Below are 23,766 nucleotides of genomic sequence, written 5' to 3'. Positions count from 1 at the left end.
CCATTGTTGGGGGGTGGGAGGGGCGGCTTTCCAAAGGCGGAGCCTTCATGATTCATTTCAATCAGCAATTGACTGAAATCAACCAACCCACCCGCAGGTCTGGAGGGCCTGCTACAGCAGTTCTCAGAGCTAGGCTCGCATGAGGATCCCCAGGCTGGCTTGTTCCATCATAGGGACAGGGCCCCACCCTCGGCATTTCTGGAGTCCAGTGCAGCTCGAGCCTCTGGATTTTAAAGAGGTTACTAGGGCCTTCTCAGGTGCAGCCAGGGTGGAGAACAATGCTACAGAAGAGAGCACTGGACGTGTGCAGCTCTGCTCAGCCCCGCCTGCCCTTTGGGAGCCCCCACTCAGCGCCAGGAGGAGGGTGTTCTGGTCATTTCCTGCCAGGCGAGGTGCCCGCCTGCTGAGCCTGCACAGGTGAGAGAACGGGTTAACACAGCGTGGAGGGAGAGCAAGCCCCCTCAGGCCAGCCAGGCTTTTGATCTTCATCCATCTACCTCCTGCTCCTCTCCCTAATTGATTCCAAAATTGGGTCTCACCAAACATTTTATGGGCCTCAGGGACAAGGCTGCCTTTGCAACTTCAACACCTGTTTTGCGGTAGAGAGACTGAAGTCCAGAGAAGTGAGTGACTTGCCCAAGGTCACACAGCTTATAAGTGATGGAGCAGGAGTTTTCATCTAGTTCTAACCTAGTCTGCCCTCTATGAGTGATGCCAGGCTTGTGGTCCAGGTGCCCTGCAGGTAGCCTGAAACAGGCTCTCGGAGTTCAGAAGACATTACTCCTTAAGCCAAGGACTCACCAAGGGCCCCTGGGCCCAGATGTAATCTCAGTTCCAACCGTGGTTTGCTGAGCAGCTTTATAGCTCTAACCCTCCTGGGCCTCAGTTTTCCTCATCTGTGGACTAGGAGAGTAAACACTGCTCTGTTTGCCACCACCCCCCCCAAACCAAGAAGATCCGAAGCAGAGGCCTTGAGGCTTGGAAACCAGCCTGCGGTGTTAAATGTCGGGGTAAGGGATAGAAGCAAAGCCCAGCATCCCAGACAGGTCGTTTCCTGCCTCTAAGCCTCCATTTCCTGTTCTGGAAGATGAGGTCTGATGATGAGATGAGGCAGACCTAACAGGGCCGGCTGCTGTGAGCAGCCAGCCCACCCTGGATTCGGGCTAAGGTGAGCCATGTGGGCTCCTGCCTGTGGTCCGTCTTGTGGCCAACTTCAAGAAATCTCCTAGGGGCTCCCAAGTCAGCAGAGGCCGCGGGCCCCAGGAATCCTGGCTTTGTCTGAAGGTGGTAGAGAGAGACCCAGCAAGGTGGTCAGGAGGCCGCGTTCCTCCCTTTGCTCCACTCTGCCCTGCTCAATGACCCCAAGCCAATCCTTTCCCCATGGGTCAGGTGTGGACACTTCTCAGCCTCTTCTACAGGGGCCATTGGGAAGGCCTGGGAGGTGGTGTAGGCTTAGCCAGACTAAGGGCTGAAAGAGACATCAGACCCCGGAAGGGAAGGCTGGTATGGTCCCCTGGCCAGGGGGCAGAGGGCTCATTGTCAAGGGAGGGAAGGAGAATGGACAGGGATTGGAGGAAGAGGAAGCATCACCACACTCAACCCCACCCACCGGCCATGGCAATTAGCTCAGAATCTGGCCCAGTGTCCCACATCACTACCTCCTTCCTCCTTCTCTCCCCTCAGCGAGATTCAAGGGGCCGTCCCCTCAGCTCTCGAAGCTTTGCCCGTCTCCCAGCTGGGAGAGCAGAGCAAAGACACTGGAGCTGGCGGGGGGGAGACACCACATGGGCTGCGGGGCTGCTCAGAGGAATCCTTCAGGTCTCAGAGACCCGGAACCGGAAGCCACAACCACCCCCCTTTGGAAGGGAGGCAGCTGAGACCCAGAGAGAAAGGAAGGGATCTACCCATATCCCGGACGCATGTCCCTTGAAGGTTTGTTCCCACTGGGCACCATCCAAGACTCCTGGGAGGCCTCACCTTCCAGAGCCCACAGGTGATGCTTCACGAGCCCCACCACCTCCTGCCTGTCCTCTGAGAGCACGAGCCCGAAGCCGGCCAGTAGGTAGGAGACGTCTGTGTCGATCCCCGCCCTCACCTTCTGGATGGTGGGTACCACGCCCACCAGCAGCAGCAGGACCACCTGGAAGAGCCCCACAAGGAAGGTGCCAGGGCCTGGCTGTGCTCATGCAGGGCCCACATCCCAGATGAAGTGTTTCCTCAGCTCACAGGGAGACTTCAGGGCAGAAACTCCAGCCCCACATGGGCCGTACCCCCATGCCCTGTACCCATCAGTGTTCTTGGCCCCGAAGCTGTGTCTCACCAGCACGTTGCCTAACAGTCCTAACAGACCACAGCTGCGCTTCCAAACGGTACAAATCTCTATCTACATCTCTGCCTACCTATCAGTCCTGTCTTTATTGAAGCTGCAGAATATAAAATTTCCAATTTCCCACATTGGCAAAAGCCAAGTATTTTATAGATGATCTCTATAGCTAGACAGCTAGCTGGGCTGAAGCTAGGCAGACATATCTTGGCTACCTTGAGACCTTAGCTGGAGGAACTTACCTGAGTCAAAGTCACCTTTCTGAGCCTCAGTTTCCCCTATGTGCAAAGTGGAGGAAAATCACACCCACCTCCCAGGATTTGGGCTTTCCGGTTTTCTGGGGGCGGCAATGAAAGGGAGGATTTCTCAAACACGTATTATTTACAAACTACCCAAATCTGCCCAAATCTTCTCCAATTGCTCAGAGAGGAAAGCAATTCTATTTCTTCTATTTCACAGCTGAGCTAATGGGTTCAGAGATGTTGAGTAACTTGCCCAGGGTCACACAGGAGGTAAATAACGGAGCAAGGGTTTAGACCCAGGCTTGGCAGTTGGGGGCAGGGATCCAGAGACAAATGGCATGACAGGGCCAGGACCTACCTGGTAGATGGCTGTCCCTGTCAAGGTGGCTGAAAGCACCAGCTTCAGAGGGAGTCGGAATCCTGCAGTCCCCAGAAGGAGGGATGTGGTAAGCCCCAGCCTCCCCTGCCCCCAGGCCTGGGGGCCTCTTCCCTCCCAAAGGGCCCAGGTAACAGGCTAGGTCTTGCAGGACCCTGGACCACCAAAGCCAGTCCAGGGGCTTCCCTTTGTCCCCAGCTGGGGCTGTTCCTCCCGACCAGGCTCTGGGGATGGGAGCTGGACATCTGCGGCAGCTGTTCCATGCAAGGCATGGGCAAGGTCACCTGCCATTCTTAACCTCAGCTCCCCACTCCGTACCTCGCTGTGGAGTATAGATGTAGTTTCTGTAACAGATCCAGGCCCAGGATCGGAAGCCCTGCTTGGAGGTGTGGGAGCTGCAGAAAGACAGAGGCAGCCAGGCGCCCTCAGGAGAAACCCCAGCCCTGAGCCCGAGCCCCAGAGTTTGGTTTCTTCCTCACTGTGCCCCACCTGCTCCCCAAACTAGCCTGCCAGCCAGCCCTGCTCACTGGCCCAAAGCGGGTGCCTGGGACCTCACCTGCTTCGCAGCTTCTTCCGGCAAAGGAGGGCCCTCAGATATTCCTCACAGTAGCGGCTTAGCAGCCCCTGTGGAGACAGACGGACAAGCAGATGAGACCTGCATGGAACCATCCAGGGGACCCTGGCTCAGGGTACCACAGTGGGCACATGGGGCTTGAGAAAAACCTCTTGGCTGTGGCAGGGTGCAGAGAAGGGCCAGCCTGTGGGGATGAGGTCCATGCCCCACAAAAGCTGCCCTTTCTCCTCCACAACTAGGAGACAAACCATTCTCTTAAGAACACTCCACACTGAGCAGTTCGTCCTAAAGGCTATCTTCCAACTCTCTCCTACTTTACTCAGTCCCATCCGCTCACTGCTTCCCCCCTGGCCTCTGCTGGCTGAGACTGGGGCAAAAGGGAGCCTAGGTTCCATGCACACATCCCCAAGCAGACCACACAGGATGGGGTCGTTCCAGGTCACACACCCCAGGCCTCTCCTGCTACTCCGGGGAAATCACAAGCGCAACAGGTTTTGTCTAAATCACATCACAAGGGTGATGGGATTTGTCTAAACCACCTTCCATGGGGCATCTGGGTGGCTCAGTCATTGAGCATCTGTCTTCAGCTTAGGTCATGATCCCAGCGTCCGAGGATGGAGCCCCGCATCTGGCTGCTTGCTCAGCAGGGAGTCTGCTTCTCCCTCTCCCACTCCCCCTGCTCGTGTTCCCTCTCTCACTGTCTCTCTGTCAAATAAATAAATAAAATCTAAAAAACAAACAAAAAAACCCAAACACACATTCCAGGTCATTAATCCCCTGTCAAGTGCAGAGGCCCATGGTAAGATGGGGTGAGCCCCTGCCCCCCTCGGTTGGAGAACACAAGCCTATCACTTGTTTTCATGGTAACTCAACACACACACACACACACACCCCACCAGGGTAGGTGTGGGTCAGCTCAAAGCTTGACTGGGACCTCTGAGGCTTAAACCTCTCTGCTGCAGGGCGGAAGAGGATTTTATCTCCTAGGACTTCTCAGGAGGACAGGCATGCCTGGAGGGAGAGGTGAGGCATCAAAGATCCCTGGAGGAGAGGGAGAGGGCCCCAGGGGGGAGAGATGTGACAGGCACCCTGGGTACCCTAAGGGAGCCGCCCCTCTTCTGAGCCAGCTATAAAAGTGAGGGGACATCAGGCTCCCCCGGAAGAGTGTGACCGTCAGGAGGGCAGCTGCAACTGTCCTTGAGGTCCATGCTGCTCCCCACCCCAGAGTTGGTGGGCCCATGGAGGACCCAGGGTGGCCACTGGAGGACCTGAGCTGGCAGGCCTCTCTCCCCCCATCTCCTTCCCTCCTCGGGGTCCTCTTTGACTTCCGTGCCAGCCCCTCTCCCAAGCTCCAGACCTGCGGTCTAGCTGCCCACCCCAACCCCATGCCCGTGCGTCAGTCCCCATGCACCTGCCCACACCCAGCGCTCATCCCTCAGCAGCTGGACCCCCGGCGGCTCGCTGCTCTGTCCTCTCTGCCACCCTGCGAGCTTGCCTTCACCTTTCCCGACTGAAGAGTGACTGAGCCCCTTGGCATCTGTGTCCTCAGCCTCTTCTGAGGCTGTCCCCCTCCCTTTGAGGGTCTCTGTGGGGTGGTTTTCTTCTTTCTCTCCTACTGAGAAGAGCACTTGACCCTGTCTCTGCCTACACCCGTGGCCTTGGGCGGAGCCCTGGTGCACTTGTCACGTGGCACGGTGACCAGTGACCCGACCATCTGTTGGTGCCCATATCTCCCCAGCCCATGGGAGCCTCTGGGGGTCAAACACAGGTCTGCAGCTCTGAGTTCGCAGTCCCTCCCTCAGGGCCTGACACTTGGTGGGCACTTAGAAGGCTTCTTAGTAAGATCGCCTTGTCTTGTAAGAATTCTCTCTCATGGGGCTCCTGAGTGGCTCAGTGGGTTAATGCCTCTGCCTTCGGCTCAGGTCATGATCCCGGGGTCTTGGGATGGAGCGGCATCGCATCGGGATTTCTGCTCAGTGGGGAGCCCGCTTCCCTTCCTCTCTGTCTGCCTGCCTCTCTGCCTACTTGTGATCTCACTCTCTGGCAAATAAATAAATAAAATCTAAAAAAAAAAAAAAAAAAAGTATTCTCTCTCACTATGATTTACCCACTGATCCATCTAAAACTTCTGAAATAGCTGCTGAGTATCTACCATGCACCAAGACATGCCCAGTGCTACAAATTACACGTGCACAAAACAGACACAATCTGTCTCTGCCCCTTTACCCCCCCTCCCTACGCCTGCAAGGCCTTCTCCTTATTCTCTTCCTGCTCCATATCCTCCCTGTCCCTCAGGACACCTACTGAAGTCTACCTCCTCCAGGAAGCCCCCCAGCCTGCCTCAGTTCTCCCTGCCCACCCCTTTATCTGACTTTATCCAACCATACCCAGCCTAGAACTGATTCATAATGCGACTGTACCCCGGGAGCTTCCTGGAGCTCGTGGGCATCTGCAGAGCTCCTTGGAGGCACAAGTCTCCTGGCCTATCTCATTTCTCCAACTAGAGCCTCTGTGTTTTGGAAGCAGAGCTCAGAATGCCCTGTCCTCTGATCCATGCCTCCTCTGTTGACTCCCCACTGTGTCTGCTGCTGGGTGCCCCCAGGGATCCCAGGTGCCAGCTAAGGGCCTGGTCCAAAGTTCGGTCCAGGAGGAAGGACTAACCCATCACTTGGTGACTCAGCAAATATTTTCTGAGCACCTGGGTCCACTCACAGGGACCCAACAGCGGTGCAGGGGGTCAGGGTGTCTTGAGTGCTAATAGGAGCCTAGCCCAGCCCTCCCCCTTTACCTCAGAGCCTGCTCCTGCCATGTTCCGGAAACTTCTCACCAGCTGCACCGGGTACCAAAGGCTCAGGAATCCGAGGCCCAGAAGCAGAGGCAAGGAAGCCAGCAGGGCGTAGTACTTGTAGATCTAGACAGACGGATAGAGCCCCCAGACATGCCTACCTTCTACCTTCTTCCCTCAACAGAAGACCAGAATCCATTTCCCTTTCCACTTCACTCCCACCCGGTTGACGGCTGACGGAGGTCTTCTCATGCCCGCCCCCACCCGAGTTACTCAGCACAAACACTCCCACTCCCCTTCTGAGGCCCTGTGGACGTGTTCCCCCCTCTCCCGGGCTCCTGGACTCCTACAGCCCTTAGAGGAACTTATGTAATTCCCTCCTCCCTGTCCCAGGGGGCTGCCGTGGGACCTGAGACCAGGGATACCCATTTGCTATGTTCCTTTGTTCCTGGGCTTTGGGCACAGGCCCCTGAGAACTAGACAAAGGCCTAATTTTGACTGGGTACAGTTGCAACCTGGGCATCAGGGAAGTCCAAGCCTTACCCCCCGGGCACTGAGTCCTTCCTAGGGCTGGGCCCCTTCTGTTTTCACTCAGTTATTTGTTAACTCAATCTGTTTTTACTGACAGCTCAGTATGTGCCCAGTTCTGGGTGGCGAAAAACACCAACCCAGTCCCCCCTCTCAAGAAAACCAACCAATCCTCATCTCTACCCTGGAGGATGGTGTTATCCACTCCATTTACAGGGAGGGAAACTGAGTCTCAGAATGGTGACACGGTTTCCTCAAAGCACTTAGCATCACCTGGCGTCAATTGTTTTATTTATTTATTTTTTGTATCTGCCCTTCTAGAATGGCCACTCTTGGGACGCTAGGGACTTCATCTGTCCTGTTCACAGCTATATTCCACTGCTGGGATGTGTCCCTGGTACGGAATACGCGCTTCCAATATGTTTGTGGAAGGAAGGGAGGGAGGGAGAAGATGGTTCAAACTCAGGTTGTCTGGCCTGAGGCCTGTGCCTCCACCCTTCAGGTGCTCCCAGCCAGCAGCCAGTGAGGTTCTAGAATTCTCTTTTCAGCCCTCCAAGACCATCCCCCAACTCAGGGCTCGGCTTCCTCCATCTCTTCTCTCACGCGCCAGCCTGGCCAAGGAAGGCTGTTGAATCAACAATGGAGGGATTGCAGGCTCCCTCTTCCTCCCCCTCAGCCCTTCCCCCTTCCCCGCACCCTCCCAGGCTGGAAGCTCCTGCAAGCAGTCCCAGCGCCCTTGTCCCCTGCTCTTCCACAGAGGGCCTGTGTTCACAGGAGTGGAATTCGGTGCACAGAAGGCAGCAGAGAAGTCTAGCATGTGAATAAGAGGACAGGAGCCACACTGGTTTACGCAGGTCCTTCATGCCCCTCTGCCTCAGGCTGTCGTGAGTCAGCGGTTACCTTGGGTGTCTGAGGACACTCTGCCCTCTGCCAGATCTGGACCCCGAAGTGAGCCCAGGACAGCATGCTGCCGAGCAGGTGTGCGGCTCCGTGCCTGACTGTGGCACAGGCGGCCAGAGGGTAGTAGAGGGCAGGGTAATAGAGCAGGGCGAGAGTCTTCCAAGGCCCTGGAAGGCAAGATGGGCCGAGGGAGACGCGTGGTGGAGAGGCAGGTCCCTTCCCTCCTCCCCCTTCTGAGCCCTGCATTCAAATTCAGGTTCTGACAGTCACCAGCATTGGCGATCTCCAGCAAGTTACCTCTTGGAGTCTCCATTTTTCCATCTGTAAAATGGAAATAATAGCGGCATATTACCCAAGACACAACAAGAAAGTAGATGCACAGTGCTTAGCACAGCGCTTAGTCAGTTGTCAACAGACTAAGCTACGACTTCCTTATTGTTCCTTCCCCTGACCCCCAGCAGCCTCCCGCGTGAAACGAGCTGCCATCCTCACTGAGCAGAGTCACTGTGAGCACGGGCTGATCACAAGAGGTCATGTTGAGGACAGTGGCCCCTCTTGGTGGCAGCTGTCCTTGTGCGGTCACTTCCTCAAGTCCAGCCCAATTGTCCCTAACCCCTCCTACTTCCTTCCCACCCTCCTTCATTCTCGGAGGCCTGCGCTGTTCTGGGCAGGGGTTGGCACAAGAACAGAAGGTAAAGAGGGCAGTAGCGACCCAGCAGCTGGGACCATCGAAGGGCTGGTTTCGTGCACTGCGGCTGGGAGGTCCACACGATAGCATCTTCTCAGCAGTGGCTCAAGTTGGGGATGGGAGCTCCCTGACTCACTACAGAAGAGCCCGCCCCATGCTCCTGATCCCCAGTCAGCCCATCCCACCAACCCAGCCCCAGGGCCTCAGCTGTGCTGGGTACCTTGGCTGGGGGTTGAAGCCAAGGTCAGGAAGGGCGGTGGGTCCTCTGCAGGGAACAGCAAACACAAGGAGCTGAAGAGGACCATGAAGACAGCCGCAGGCACTGTCCAGGTCGTGTCCCCCACCAGGAAATCCACAGGGCTTGTGCAGAGACAGGGACAGGACAGGAGGAAGCCGCTTGGGCCCTGCACCCCCATTCCCCCATGCCATGTTTCATATGTCAGGGGAGTAGAGATGGAAACTTTCCAGATGGAAACTGGAGGTCCCATCATCCATTTACTCCTCATGTATCAGTGGGGGGCCTCCTGTGCACCAAGCTCTGGGCCCTGTGGTCAAGTGACTCAAGAACTACCCTGTCCCCCACCCCCATACACAGGCACACAGCGGGAACAAGCCCGAGCGGCTCCCTCCGCCCACCCTGGAAGCTCCAGGAAACAGCTGCCTCCACACAAATCAGTCTGTCTGGGCTGGCAAACCTTCAGAGAGTTCGGAGAGTCACAACATCCTTAGGCAACAGCCCCCACCCTGGCCTGGGTGTGGTCTGGGGCAGAGGGCACACAGCGGGCACAGCTGTCCCAGGCATCAGCCCTCTGGGCTCAGGGCAAGCCACTCAGACTTGCTTCTGTCCAGCTTGACCTCATGCCCCGAGGCCAACCGCCTCCTTCTCCACCCTAGGCAAGGCAAACTCTTACCTGGGCCCACCCGTGACAGATGCCAAGGTGAGTTCTCCACGAGACCATCATGGCAGGACTCAATTTGGTGTGTGGCCTGGGCCCGAGGGTCAAGGCTGTCTATACTGGGGCTCCAACTGCCACCTCCCCCAAACCCTTTGGTCTCTCCCATATGAGCCTGCCCAGTTCCACCTCAAGGTCATCCCTGTCCCAGGCTCTGGGGTTGTAGGACTGAAGGAGACAGGGAAAGAAAGTCCCAGCCATGGGACTGGGCTGGGATCTGTCCCTCTTAATCTACCATTAACATCAGGGTCTGGGTGAGGCCCTCAAGGGAAACAAAGGTCAAGATGGCATGGGATGGCCATCGCCTGTCCAGACCATGGGCCACCGCAGGAAATGCATCTAGGAGTCAGGCCCTGTTGGGCTGGTGTCTCCTTGGATCTGGGACCGGAGCAGGTGGGCCTAAGTGGGGCCCTCCCCTTCCCTCTGGGGCTCCTGCCTAAACCTGGAGGTCCAGGTCAGGGTAGTAAGAGCCCCTCAGAGCTGAAAGCAGCACTGAGGTCAGAGCAGACTTCTAGGTACCTAACAAACCCCCACTGGCCCAGAGTGGCCCTATCAGCTGGGCCACCCAAGTGGGGGTGCCCGGGCCTTGGCACCAACTGGAACATTCCAGATCTGCCGAGCCCGCAGCAGGGCCGGGGCGGGCGCACCCTCGTGAGCACAGCCAGCAGCAGCAGCACAAGGATCTGAAAGGAGAGCACAGAGCAGGCCATGGGTGTCCAGGCCTTCCCTAAGGGGCTGAGACTGAGGGCTTGGCCTCCACGCCCAGACACCCCTACCCCCCAGGGCACAATCACAGGGCATATTGGGGACTGGCCAAGAGAACGGTGACAGAGAGGTTGGACTTTGGGCCGCATCCTGGTTTGGGTCCCCACCCTGGGAAAACTCCCAGAGCTGGGGCTCCTGGGGTCCCCCTTGGCCACCGCAGCAGGGAACACAAGCCCCTTCCAACCCCTGCCCCACCGCCCCACCCAGTCTGGCAATGGGTGGTGAACAGGTCAGCCTCAGGGTAGACTCACCGACAGCACAGCCAGGCAGGCGTGGAGGAGCCCCAACAGCACACTGGGGTGGCAAACAGGCACCACTCTGCAGAGCAAGGCAAGGCTGGATCAGGCTTGTATTGGGACACCCCTGGGTGTGCAGCCCTTTTGGGCTTCCAGGCTGTTGACCCTGGGGCTCCGCCCACCACCTCCCTCAGCCTCTGATCTCTCCTCTGCAAGCTGGCCCAGCTCAGCCTTCTCAGGCTCATTCCAGGGTTGCAGGCCCCTCATGTTGCCCCAGCCCCAGGCCAAGCTCTGAGGTTACAGGGTTGAAGGAGACAGGGCCTCCCAGGGGAAGGCATGGGAGAAACAGAGCAATCCAGCTCAACCCCAACCTGGGGCCCTCTTCTTTCTCACCCATTCTTCCTGGCTTTCAAGGCCACTTCAACCCCCCTCCTCTGGGAAACCTCTGACTGCTTCAGGCCTCCCAGACCTCTCCTTCTCAGAATTGTGGCTGAGCCTCTCATCTAGGTGGAGCAATCAAGTGTTTGGTCCTAGGCTTTGCCTTGTGGCATTTGATTTAAGTTTAAAAGATGGTTGGCATCTTTTGAGGCAAAGAAGCAGAAAGGGAGCTCCGTGAAGAGGGAGGAGCATGAGGACAGGAAGCGACAGGGAGCAGATGGTGCGGGGAGGTCAGGCAAGGCTTTCCGTTTAGGCAGGCTCTAGGGCTGTGGCAGGCCGGGAGCAGGTCACAGCCGGCATGGGAGGCACTAGGGAGCCATGGAGGATGTTGGAGCAGGCTGGTGCTCTGAATTTGGGGAGATTTCTGTGCCCCACTTTCAATAATAACAACAGCAGTAACTAGCATTCACTAAGAATTGACTATGTGCTCTTTGTTCCATGTGTTAACTCGGGTATTACTGGCCAGGTCAGTGTTACTATTATCCCCCTTGCGTAGACAAGGAGACCAAAGCTCAGAGAGGCTAAGTATCTTGCCTAAGTCACACAGGTAGGAAAATATCAGAGTAAGGATTCAAACTGAGGTCCTCTCGCTGCAGCACCCCCATCTGACCGGGAGGGGAGAGGTAAGAAGTATGGAAGGAAGTTTTAAGTTGAACCATATGAAAGCCTCATTTCTACACGGCAAAAACAGTTGAAAATCCACATCGTCAAGGAGTTGAGCATCAGCAGCAACTAGGGAAGGGAGACAACAGGCTGCCCCTCAGAGATGTGTAGGAGGAAGAAGGTACATGCCTGAGATGGAAGAGCAGGGGGAAGGGGGCTTTCCAGAATGATCGCAGACTTCTAGGCCTTATTCCAAGAGGAGAAGTGAGGACCAGAATCACAGGCAGCCCAGGAAGTGAGGCTTGGTCTCAGACACTCAGAGACAGAGGCCGGACTGCAGAGTAGTGAGGACACTGAGGTAAGGAGCAAGACAGCTGTTTCCAGAAGTCGGTCTCTGAAAGGGAGCCTACAACGGGCCCTCAGAGGGGAAGGCAGAGCCCTGATACCCATGCCCCACAGCAGAAGGGCCTGCAGATCGCCCTGGTGTTGGCCTCCTGCCAGGAGGGCAGGCCAGGAGAGAAGCCTCCAATTCCCTAGGCAGCCCTTTGAAGTGGTGGGGAGGTAAGTGTCATCCTGGACAGCTGCCACAGGCATTCATGTCCCCAGGCTCTGGCTGAGAAACTTAGTATTAGTGGTAAGTGGATAACATGTGGGCAGATGTCAGGCTGGGTACATGACCCGGTCGGGGGTGGGGAAGCTCCAGGGGGCTACAAGGGTAGGAAAGGGCGGGCTGGGCTGCCACGAATCGGTCCCGTGCCCACAGAAGACCCCGGAGGACACATCCCACCCCGTCAAACTCACTCCCCTCCCAATCTTTTCAACCAGGACTTTCCACCAGGAGGGCACCTGGACAAGTGTGACCAGGAGACTGAGTCCGGCCAACCACTGTCACCAGCGCCTACCAGCCCGAACCCCAGCCTGCGAGGCCACCCTGAGGTACAGAGGGGCCCACCATCAGGAGCTCCTCGAAGCCTTGGTGCATCATCTCCCTGGGTGTCTGACTCACTCAGGGAGAAGTGGGCCCAAGTTCATCTCCTTGGGATTCCCCTTGAGCTTCCACTTTTGGAAGTGGAGCTTGGGGGACAAGCAGCACCACTGGGATTATAGTAAGTAGAGTCAAAAACAAACCTCATCCTTCCCTGAGGTGGGAGAAGGTGGCTACAGGTCCCAGATGCTTCACACATCAGAGCCAGTGCTCCCCATCACCCAGGCCCTGCTAGGTACCCCACTTCATTCTGAGGCCAGAGCTGAAGAGCCTGGCCCCAGCCAATGCCCAGGCCCTGAGGCTCGCAAGGACACAGCAGCAGCTTCAGTCTTACCCCAGATCAGGAGCCATATCCTCTTGGCTTCCAGGGCCCCTCCCCATTCTGCTGCTTCTCCCACTCCAAAAATGTGCAGCAGGGACAAAAGGAGCCCGCAGGCTGTCCAGATCAGCCAGGGACGGGCGAAGAAAACACCCCTGTTGACACAGAGCTACTGACCAGGTGGCCAGTACCCTGAGTCTTCCCAGCCTGAGGCCTAGATGAGGCCTCTGAACCCTGCCGGGTGACTCAAGACGGGCCAGTCCGCAGCCCCAGCCCCCTGGGAAGCACGCCAGCCTTTCTCCTTCTCTAGTTTCGGTCGTTGATGGAAAGCAGGTGTGTGCACATCTGGCTCAGCCAACCCCCCTCCCTCCCCAGCCTCACCTTTCCAGTTCCCCCAAACCCTCAGACAGAGCAGGGAGGTGGGGGATGGGGCGAGGGCCGGGAACAATAAGGGGAGAACTGGGCTCTGGGGCCCACACAGACCAGGCATCCTTGGCAGCCTGTGGGGCCCAGGGAGGCCCAGCCCCTCTGCCAGGGGGCTGCCCAGACTAAACAAAGATAGGGCCTGGCAAAGGGAGCCGCGTGTCCTCTGGCCACACAGGACTGGGCTGAGGCTGCCTCCCTCCCCTGGGCTCGCCTGAGCACTCCTGCTAAAGAGAAAGGCTCTCCTGATTTTCATGGAGACTCAGAGCCCGCCAAAGGCATGGGGGCGCCATCTTTCCTTAAGGACCCTCCCCACAGGCTTTCTTCCTCAGGTGTCCCCCTGCCCTGGGCTGGGCAGAGAGCCTGACAGCTGGAAAACAAGGCACCCCTAATGATAATGGTCACCCTAGGGACAAGCAACCCCTTGAAGGCAAGAGGAGCTTCTCTCATCCACTCAGCCAGCACTCTGCCTCCCAGCCACTGGCCAAAGCCGCCCCAAACCGGCTAGATCTGAATTTGCAAGGAGAAGGCCCAGGAGGTTGTATTTTAACAAACCACACAGGTGCTTTTTAAGTGACAGCCTGGCCCAGGACCTTGCCCAAGGGGCTTTCCCGTCCCCCCATCATCTGCCACACCCCACTCTGCAGGCAGACAGACTCACCCCTCTGGCTGGAGCTCCTGGTCCCCCTGGGGCTCGTCGATGTACCAGCTGGAGTAGTCCTCTGTGACCCCGGAGGAGGTCTGGTTCCCCACGGCCTGGGACGACATTCTCTGGCCTTTCTTCTCTGCCCCTCCTCCCCTGGACAAGTGGGGGAAAACCACTACAGATGTGAAAAGAGGCTTAGGGAGGGAAAAAAAAAAAAAAAAAAAAAAAAAAAAAAAAAAAGAAAGAAAGAAAGAAAGAAACCAAACAAAGAAGCGTTTCTCTTTAATCCTGAAGGTTACTTTCTTGCTTTTAGCTCTCTGGGAAAAGCTTGTCTGGGAGAGAGGGCTTGGGCCGGCTAGCACGGGAAAAGGGGAAGGGCTTCTCCAGTCCCTTCCCGTCCCTTCCCGCCCCGTCTTGCCTGCTCCTGCAGGAGATAGTTATCCCCTTGGGACGAGTGTGCCCCTCGGGGTCCTTGGGCTCTTGCTGGAACGCCTGACTGTTCGTCTGACCACCAGCCTCTGTGCAAAGGACCATTTTCAAAGAAAGTTTGTCCAATCCAAGCTGCCCGCATAGACACCCCCCTTCCTTCCCCCTCCCCAAAGCCACCCAAACGACCCACAGACACACACTCAAGGAAGGGCAGGGAGGAAGGAGCTACAGAGATGAAAGGGTGGGCGGGCAGCAGGCGGGCCCAGCCCAGCTGGACCCTCCCAGCTGGGCTCCAGGTCCCTCCTGCCCTCAGGGGTCAGCCCCATCCCCCTCTTTGTTTGGCTCCCCCGCTCAGACCACCTCCCCACCCCCACCCCCCAGCCTTAGCCTGCCCCTGTCTGGCTCCTTTGGCCCTCAGTGATGGAATCATATCATGGTCCTGACAAAGTGTCCCTCCCAGGTAGGAGGCCTCAGCTCCACCCGTAGCTGGAGCCCCAGATGTGTCCAGGAGGGTCCCAGGCAGCTGGCCCAGCTCACATACCTGCCTCCTGCGCCTACCCAAAGCACCTAGTCCACCGGCCTCTGCATCTGCAGGGTCCTACGCACACACAGTCCAGCATGCAGCAACCCAAGGAGACAGCTGGGGCTGGAGGCAGGGAGAGAGGCAGGGAGGGAGAGCCTTTCCACTCCTTCCCCTGGGTTCCATGAAGGAGGCAACATGTGTCTCATTGGTAAAACCTTCTAGTTTCTCCACTTGATTTCAAAAGGAGATAACTCACCCTTTTGAGGCAGAGATTAGGCCTTTAAACACAAACCAGACCCGCGAGTAAGCAAGAAGAACCCCTCCTGCCTTGGGCTCCTCCCACGCTGCGGGGTGAGGGTGAGGGTGAGGAAGGCTGGGCCCAGGCAGAAGCTGGGGCTTCCTCCTTCCTCTCCATCCACCACCCCCCAACCCCGGCCCAAGAAGCTGTACCTCTGACTGGCTCCCCTCCCCCAACTGGCCCCAGAAGGGAGACAAGATGCAGATAAAGACAGTGAACTGTTCTCAGGCCCTGTCCCCGGGCGGGGGTCGGGCCCCCTAAACAGGAGGTTGCCCTGGCCCTCCCCAGCTAAGGCACTCATTCCACAAGTTTTGGGTTTTGTTTTTTTTTTTTTCTAAAGGCATTCATCCATTTATTCTTCTAGCATAAATTCATTGAACAACTACTAAGTGCAGGCATTATTCTGGACCCTGGGATGTGAAAGTTGACATTTCCGGGGGGACACAGAAAAGTAGGTAAATAACCACCAGTCTGAGCCTTCCTGTCTACAAAGGGAAGGCACAGAATGCCTGAGGTATACCACAGGAAGCTGAATTTGGTCCGAAAAAAATGGGGGATTCCCGAAAAAAGAAACCTGATTCACGGAGATCTGAGAACAAGGAAAAGTCAGATGTGTAGAGAGTGTGGGGAAAGGGAAGCGTGTTCCTGGAAGAGGGAACAGCCCCCTGAGGGGGTGTGGGCTCAGCAGAGGCAAAGTTTGAAATCCTAAAATCTTCCCATTCAGACCTAGCAGCCAGGTCCATGAAACCTTCCAGGACTAGGACCTGAATGCTCTATTGGCCTTGGCTGTTCTCCACTCCTTTCCCAGTGACCCTCTTCCAGGAAGTGGGTTCAGACACCCCTCCCCCACCCCACAGAGTTGTCCGAAGCAGACTCAGAACTGAGCCTAAACTTTCTGTGATGCAATGCAGGAGCCCACACTGCCCATCTGTTCCCGGGAACTTGGGGTGAATCCAGCCTCCGAAGCCTGGCTCTGAGGACCTGGGGGCAGAACGCTGCCTCTTCTCTTCCTCCTCCCTTATTCTGCCAGCGCCCGTACAGTACAGGCTCTCAGGCAACGAGGACTTTACAAGTTGGGTTTTGCCCAGCCATTGTTCATTCTAGTGACTGTCACTCCTCCATGGACCTGCACTAGGCAGGCCAGTATGTAGCCTCTGCTCCAACTCAGAGCCTGCATTCCCTTCTCTGCTCAGGAGTTTTGGACCCTCAGCCTAGAGGGCAACTAACTTCTATCTGCTTAGATCTGCCTGGTGGTAACTCCAGCAGTTGGAATCCGGTCTGTGAAGGGGAGCTCTCTCCCTCTATACAAGGCAGAGATGGTCATCACTGGGCAACTCTGTCAGAAGCTGCTTCCTTGCCTGGAGGAAGCCTCCCCCATGTGGGTTGTTCATTCATTCCTTCATGCATCCATTCATGCAACAAAGGTTCATCACATCCCGATGGCACCCCAGGGAAGGTTCTACAAGTGGAGAATGTCGCAATGAGCAAGAGAGCGACTCTTAACAGGCACTGGGGCATAGTGGGAAGACAAAGGTGTCAGAGCGACAAGAGGGAAAATAGAGACAGACAGAAAGGAGGTGGCTGCTTTAGGCTGGATGGTCAGGGAAGGCCCCTCAGAAGAGGTGACATTTGAGCAGAGACCTGGAGGAAGAGAGGGGTACCCAGCTGGGCACTGAGGAAAGACATTCAGCTGCCTGAAGGAGCCTCCCTCCTCCTCAGAGGCTGCAGCCAGCTTGGCAGGGAGGGGTGCAGCTGAGCTCAAACCCAGTCCCAGACCCAGTCCCTTCCCCACGCACCTCTCCCCAACCAAACCCCACTCCTCGCCGAAAGGGACTTCCAGTGGTTACCTTCCAGCGGCTTCCCCCGAGGGATACCCCAGTGCCCAAGATATCACCTCCCCCCTCACTGGGGAGATGCAGGGGCTGCCTTCAGAGAGGCCCTAGCCAGATGTGAGGAAACTGTGAGCTTTGTTCCTCTGCTGGGGGGTGGGCACAGTGGACAGAAGGCAGCACCTTGATGGGGCCCCTTCTGGCAATGGGCAGGAGCTGGCCCAGGAGGAAGGAACACTGTTCCTATAAGGCAATGGGAAAGGCCCTGTCGCAGATGCAGCCTTACCTAGGTTTGAATTCTGGCGCTGGCTGTGTGACTGTGAGGGATTCCCTAGGCCTCTTGGGGTCTCAACCCCTCCTCTGTCCCAGCAGGGGTGGGACTTCCAGCCTGGAGATTCTTTGGCTGTGGGCTCTGCTCTCTCTCGAGGCCCCTACTCCCTGCCCTCAATGACTTAATGGCCCAAGAATGCGGAGCCAGCACACCAGGCACTAGCTTTAGTAAGAAGGTCAAAGCCACAGAGGCTGTGACTACCCAGGTGTCCCCTTTTGTCTTCTACCCACCCCCACTCCCCAATCCACCCTGGTAGGGGCAGGGAGGGAGGGAAGCCTGGTCAGAGATCCATGATCCATGGATATTGGGTGGCTGTATGGCTCAGGCTGGGAGAGGGACCCCACTTCTTGACCCCAAAACACCTCCTCAGCTTGGAGCTGGAATGGCTCTGTGCTTGCATCTGTGAAATGGGAGAGCTGGTGCCAAAGTGTCAGGAAAGGTGTCATCTGGCCAGATGACAGGTAGGCCGGGAAACGTACTGGCAAGAGAAGAATGGTAATGAGTTGCTCCTGAAGAATTCCTCTGCCTGGCAGCAGAGTTCACAACCAATCCATGGGAGTTGGCTTTAAAGGTTGACTCATGCCCAGAAGAGTCAGAGACTGGTACCTGCCATCAGGGAAGGAGGGGCTGGAGAGTGGAGGGACTTCAGAAACAGACTCCAGAAGCTCCCAGCAGAGAGGTGGCAGGGGGAATAAGGAGATGTCTTGGACAATCTTGGAGGCTTCCTGGAGGAGGTGTCTTGGAGCAGAGCCCCAAAGTCAGACAGGGTCAGCAATGGTAGCAAGAATGAGGTGCCTTAGGAGAGCTAAGAAGAGGAGTCTGGAAGGCAAGAAGTTTGGGCAGGGGTCCGGGCCACCTAGCTGTAGCCTGCGTAAGCCCACATGGGTACATTCAGAAGAAGAGGCTGGTGCCAATACCTGAGGGGCAGGCCAGGACACAAGGGATACAGATTGGGGGGTGCCTAAGCCCTGCTCACTATAAGACAGGGGTCACAAAAAGCTTCTGGGTTCCGAGAAGACAAAGGCCATCTGCTACCTGGGCTTGGCACCAAGCTGCTCTGCTCTGACCCTAGGGCTGGGAGCTGGTCCATAAAGTCCTTGGGACAGGGCTTCCTTCCTCCCCATGTTTTTGTTCAAGTTGATTAAATCTGAGGAATGTCTGCGTCCAGGAACAGAGGCCCACGTGTGTGCCTTCAGCAGCCTGTGGTTATCAAAATCCTCAAAGAGCCAAGTGCTAGGCTTAAAAGGAGCTAACAGTGGGCCAGAGGCAATGGGGAAGACCAGCAGCATCCCCCAAATCTCAGAAACATCCCCAGGGGTTCCCCGATCCTCCAGAGCACCTCCAGAATCCCAGCACTATCCCCAGAATTACAGTAACACCGCGAAAACTCCTGGAACCTCGGTGTCGCCCCCAGAACGTCAGTATTGTACCAGGACCTTGATCAAACTTTGGTCACATTCCAAGGACCATCAGACACAGACAAATCAAGCACAAGTTGGGGCCTGATGGTCAGAACTACGGTGAGAAGTTGGAGAAGGTCCAGAGACCCCATTGCCCACCACCCTCCCATCCCAGCCCCAGGCTCTCTGCTTTGAGCTGGATCCCCACAAAAGTTGCACAGCACCTGAACTTCAGTGACCCCTCAGGGAGCCTCAGTACCATCCCTGATCCCCGGTTTTGCAGCAGGAAATGCCCAAGGGATGTTTGGTCCAGGAGAAGGGGTATGGCCTCCTGTGCAATTTGGTCCTGCCCATGAGGTCCCATGTGGAGAGGCAGCCAAGTCAGGTTCAACCTCATGCAGGCCAATGAGCTCCGGGTCTGCCTTTATTGACACAGCATCCAAGTATCAAACTGACACCCATGCCTAACCTGTCCCCAGACACAGATTGGCCCCGCTCAGTGGCTGGAAGGCATGTCGCTGGCCACTAAGCTCATGACAGAAGTGGATGGCTCTCTACCCCTTCACTCTCTACCTCTTGCCATGAGGGTAGATCAGAAGCATCACCCGAGGGGAGCCTGGGTGGCTCAGTGGGTTAAAGGTTCTGCCTTCGGCTCAGGTTATAATCCCAGAGTCCTGGGATTGAGCCCCACATCAGGCTCGCTGCTCGGCAGGGAGTCTGCTTCCCCGTCTCTCTCTCTCTCTCTCCCTGCCTCTCTGCCTGCTTGTGATCTCTGTCTGTCAAATAAATAAATAAAATCTTAAAACAAAAAAGAAGAAGAAGAAGAAGAAGCAGCAGCAGGATCACCCAACACACCCTTCCTGGAATTCTCCTGTCCCCCTCACCACCAACACCATCAACCATGAGGGATCTCAGCCAGATTGCTCTGGTGTGAGTGTAGACACTAGTGAGGAGTAGGAGGAAGGTAGCTGTCTGGACCCAGGAGCAGCGTGTCCCTCCCCTCCCGGAGAACTGACTCAGAGGAGGGAAGTTAGGGAGGCCAATTTCAGCCCAGGACAAAAGTAGCTTTCTTGCTCATGCAGAGGAATGAGCCCCCAATCAGGGGAGGTAATCAAGAAGAGGGTGGTAGCATCAAGATGCTTCAGAGGGTTTCCGGCCTTCAAAGAAGGACTGGCCAGAAGGCCATGAAGATTCCCCCAGCTATAGGACCCCCTGATTCTCCTTCCTGGCACGGCCTTCCTGGCATTTTATCACCATGGTCTGGCCTTGAGATGTAGACTTCGTGCTGCCCTCCCTCCTCACTGAGGAACTGACTGTTAGGCAGATCCCCTGGATTCTCTCTCTCTCTGAGTTCTCTCTTCTTGTTCCCTGCTGGCTGCAGGCTAAGGGTCTCCAACCACCTCTCCCAGAAAACCATACTCAGACACAATACTTCTGACATCTCCCTGTCTTTGGAGTCGACATTGGCCCCCAGAACCCCCCCAGCACAGCCATCTCCAGGTCTCCAATTTCATCCCTCAGAATTGCTTCCCCCTACCAATCCAGCCACCTTCCTGCCTCCAAGGCCCTTGTTGGGGCTCTGTGCCCACTGAAGTGCCTTGTCTCTCTTCCCCCACCTCTTCTGGTCCTACCTGGCCCACGAGGCTTGGCTCCAGCCACAGAGTACTCCCCAACAACTGAGGCCTCCTCCTCTGAGTGCCAGCCCCAGCTCTGGCTAGGATCCCGGAGGGCTGGCTGCTTGCTCAGTCTCAGCAGAAGGCCCCCAAGCAGGGTCCCCAGCACCTGCTTTGGAAGGTGTTTGAGCTCCTCTTCCCAGAAAGCTCCCTCCTTCCCACTGGCTCTGGCCCTGCCCCTCCTCCCACCCCTCAGGCCTCCTTCCCCCACCCCAGGCCTCCACCGGTGCAGAATCAGAGAAGCCCACCCCACCCCCATCTCTCCAGCTCCGGCCCACAGCCAGGCTGGGCCCCACACAGCACACAGGATGGCTTGTCTCCAGAGGAGTCTCTCCACCTCCAGAAACCATTTGCCCGAAACTTGATCTCCCTGGCCCTCAGAGTCACCTCTAGTGAAGAAGCCTGCATAGGGCTTTGATGGCTGAGTTTCCCCAGCTGTGGCCCTGGATGGGCTCAGGAACCCCCTACCTCCTCTCATTTGTCACCATCCATCACCCCCAGAAGGCCATGGCCTGATGAATTGCTCCAAGCCAGAGGGGAACCACCGGCTAAGCTTTTAATAACCCGATCAGCCTCCCGCTGCTGCCCAGCTGGGCTGAGGGCCCTGACCACCAGAAGGGGGAACTTTGTCACACTTTCATGGGGCTTTGGGGCTTGAGTTTCAGGAACAATCCATTAAGGGGGGAGAGCCTTCTCCTCAATTCCTCATGGCCCAGTCTCTCTCCGGAAGAAGGCTGGGGTTCTGGGGGCCTGCTGTTCATCCCAAGCCCATGCCTTCGACCCCCTGAGGATGCAGGGACAGTGGGCCGATCTCCATCCATCCATCTGTCCATCCGGTGGAGGCGATCTCCATCCCTCCGTCAGCTGGAAGCAGGCTCAGGCTCACCATGCTCTCCCCTCCTCCTCCTTCTAGAGGAGGTTCCCCAGAGGAGTAAACAGCACTAGGGAAGGGAAGGAAGCACTAGGGAAGAAGATGGGAAGCCATAAAGATGGCAGAGCCCTAAATCCCCAGGCCATCAATGCCTGGGGAGGCCCCTTCCTCCACCTCCAAAAAGGAAGGTACAGTTAACAAAAGGGTGGGCAGCCTAAGGAACGCAAGTTTCAGGCTGTGAGATTGGTTCCCCGTGATGGTGAAGACCCCAGACAGAGGGCCCAGTGTGAGAAGAGATTTTTACACAGAAAGGGGTAAACTCACAACTCAAAGAGAGAATTCACCTTCGGCCCATTTTCAAGAACTCTACCGTCAAAGAACACCTGCATATATACGAAGGGAAGTGGGCATCTCCCAAGGCCATTGGTAATGCAAAACTTGGCAATGAGCCCAATATCCATGGCTCAGCTTTGCTAAGTCTCTATGATAAGGTACTTGCTCATGGCCTGGCATGGTAAAACCACCAAGACAGTGCCAGGTACAATAACCACAAATGCTAATTGCTAAGCAGTTCCTAAATCACAGTCCCATTCCATGTCGCTTTAAACTAGGTGTGCACACGCACGTGTGCTCATACACACATGCGTGCATGTGTGTGTGTGTGTGTGTAAATAAGGTTAAAAATGAGTCGAGAAGACACATAGCAGATTGTTCATAGTGGTCACATTTGGGGGAGAAATGACTTTGTGCAAATGAAGGGGGACTTTCATTTGTTTGAAATGTATATTTAAAACCTATCTATCTGTCTGTCTGTTTATTTATTCAACTAGTAAATCAAAGGTAAACATGTTAAGGTTGTATTGAAAGCCTGTTGTGTACAGGCATCACTGAGCTGTGTGAAACAGATTCAGTCCCCAGCCTAGTACTGCACCATCCCCCTGGCCTCTCCTGAAGCTTACATACAGCCCTGAGACTAGGTATTGGCCAATGAGGTGGAAAAAGAAGTGTTGACTATAGCTTTTGAAAAGAGATGTTCTTTAAAAGAGCGATGTTTTCTTTACTCCTTCCGCCTTCCAGATGTCTGAAATGAAGTTGCGATGGCAGGATATCAGGCAGCCATCTTGGATTATGAGGTAGAGATCACGAGTTAAATAGGACAGAGCAGTAAATTAGCTGCAAAGAGAAAGCCTGAGCTGAGGTCAGATCTTAGGCCAGAAGGAGATCTCAGAGACCCCTGCTCTACCCATATTCACTAACACATCTAGAGGAAACTGAGGCTCAGAGAAACGACATGATATGCCAGGGCAGTGACTGAGCTAGAAGTCTTGCCAGAGATCCTCCCTCTTCCTACCCTCTTTGTACACTCAGAGCTCACAGGTCCTTGCCCAGAAATCACCCTTTCCAGGGTTTGGACTCTGCTCCCTTCTGTGGTTAGGGACCCTGTCTCGGACCCAGTCCCTGGAGTTCGGCAAAGACCCCCAGAGTTGGTTAAGATGCACGCCTGAGACATACCTCTCAGCATTCTGTCTGATAAGAATACAGCAGAAGCTCTGCCCACTGGTGCCTACCGGTGGGTGTGTCTGCCACTATCTCCCATCTGGCTCCTTTTTCTCTTTCTTTGTCCTGTTCTTCTGCTGCCAGTCTGTCCCAGTCCATCAGTCTCTCTTGCCATCCCCGTTACTGTCTCTCTCTCTATCCCACCCTCACCCTGTCTGGCTCAGTCTGCCTGTCTCCCACCTTTCTGTCCCTCCTTCTACCTCTCTGTCTCTGCCTCACTCTCAGTCCATCTCTATGTCTCTCCCTCTCTCTACTCTGTCTTTCCCTTTCTGTTCCTCTCTCCTGCTCTTGGTTTTGTTTTTCTCTCTGTCTCTCTGAGCCTGACGGTGAAGCTGGTCTCTCCGCCTAAACGGCACATTTTCTCGGGCTTTCTTGGGTGCTTAAGTAGTGCTTCCCCTGCCCGCTCCTGTCTCTCCCTCCCCGCTTACCTGCCCCGTCTGGCTCCAGTGCAGAGAAGGACTGGTGCTGGTCTCTGCACCCCCCCCAGAGTCTGCAGGGCCCCCAAGCAGGCCGGACGCCGGCTTGGGAGTTTGAGCCCTTGGAGCTGGTAGCACAGCTGAGCGACCATAGGAAGCAAAGGTCGGTGCTGCTGATGCTGTCAGAGACACTAGTGCCCTTTGCTTTCTGCTACCTCAGGAAATGTATCCCTTCTGAACCAGGCAGAGGGGCTGTCAGGCAAGCCCAGGGTTCATGGGTGCAGCCCCAGCTCCTGCCAGCTAGAGGACTGCAGCATGACCTGAGACTTGCAGGACAGTGCTCTGTGCCAAAGCCTGGAGCAGGAGGCCAGGAAGGGGAGGCTAAGCAGCCCAACGGTGCCAGAGACATGGAGATGGGATCCAAGTTACCACTCAGAAGGGAGAGTCTCAAGGTAGCCAGACCCCGGCCCTAACCCCCACTATCAGTGGGGGGGAAGAAACCGGACTTCTCATTTTGCCTTTACCGTTACTGAGTGACCACAAAGAGGCTCTTTCCTGCTCTCGGCCTGTCTTCCTATCTGTGCAATGGAGAGGGGCTGCCATGGCTCGCTTTACCAGTGCTGAGTCCAAGATTCTATCACCCCGTAGGCTTCTG

General features: G+C 56.1%; 1 protein-coding gene across 1 annotated transcript in view; it reads right to left on the bottom strand.

The window, feature by feature from the left end:
- STRA6 (signaling receptor and transporter of retinol STRA6) overlaps nucleotides 1-23,293 on the bottom strand; it is a 29,873-nt gene extending 6,580 nt beyond the window's left edge. The window contains exons 1-12 of the mRNA XM_045070639.1: nucleotides 23,124-23,293; nucleotides 13,800-13,937; nucleotides 10,386-10,452; nucleotides 9,889-10,052; nucleotides 8,637-8,776; nucleotides 8,026-8,049; nucleotides 7,729-7,895; nucleotides 6,304-6,426; nucleotides 3,498-3,565; nucleotides 3,260-3,336; nucleotides 2,924-2,985; nucleotides 1,978-2,140 (exon numbers count right to left, since the gene is read on the bottom strand). Coding sequence (XP_044926574.1) covers nucleotides 1,978-2,140; nucleotides 2,924-2,985; nucleotides 3,260-3,336; nucleotides 3,498-3,565; nucleotides 6,304-6,426; nucleotides 7,729-7,895; nucleotides 8,026-8,049; nucleotides 8,637-8,776; nucleotides 9,889-10,052; nucleotides 10,386-10,452; nucleotides 13,800-13,937; nucleotides 23,124-23,263 — 1,333 coding nt within the window. The 5' untranslated portion in view covers nucleotides 23,264-23,293. The remainder of the gene's footprint in view (nucleotides 1-1,977; nucleotides 2,141-2,923; nucleotides 2,986-3,259; nucleotides 3,337-3,497; nucleotides 3,566-6,303; nucleotides 6,427-7,728; nucleotides 7,896-8,025; nucleotides 8,050-8,636; nucleotides 8,777-9,888; nucleotides 10,053-10,385; nucleotides 10,453-13,799; nucleotides 13,938-23,123) is intronic.
- Between the last annotated feature and the right edge of the window lie 473 nt (nucleotides 23,294-23,766).

This window comes from Mustela putorius, unplaced genomic scaffold, assembly GCF_011764305.1.
Source record: "Mustela putorius furo isolate JIRA1106 unplaced genomic scaffold, ASM1176430v1.1 tig00003972_pilon_pilon_pilon, whole genome shotgun sequence".
In the NCBI taxonomy this organism is placed as follows: Eukaryota; Metazoa; Chordata; class Mammalia; order Carnivora; family Mustelidae; genus Mustela; species Mustela putorius.
The sequence above is the reverse complement of the archived record's forward strand: the minus strand, read 5'-3'. Positions and strand labels throughout refer to the sequence as shown.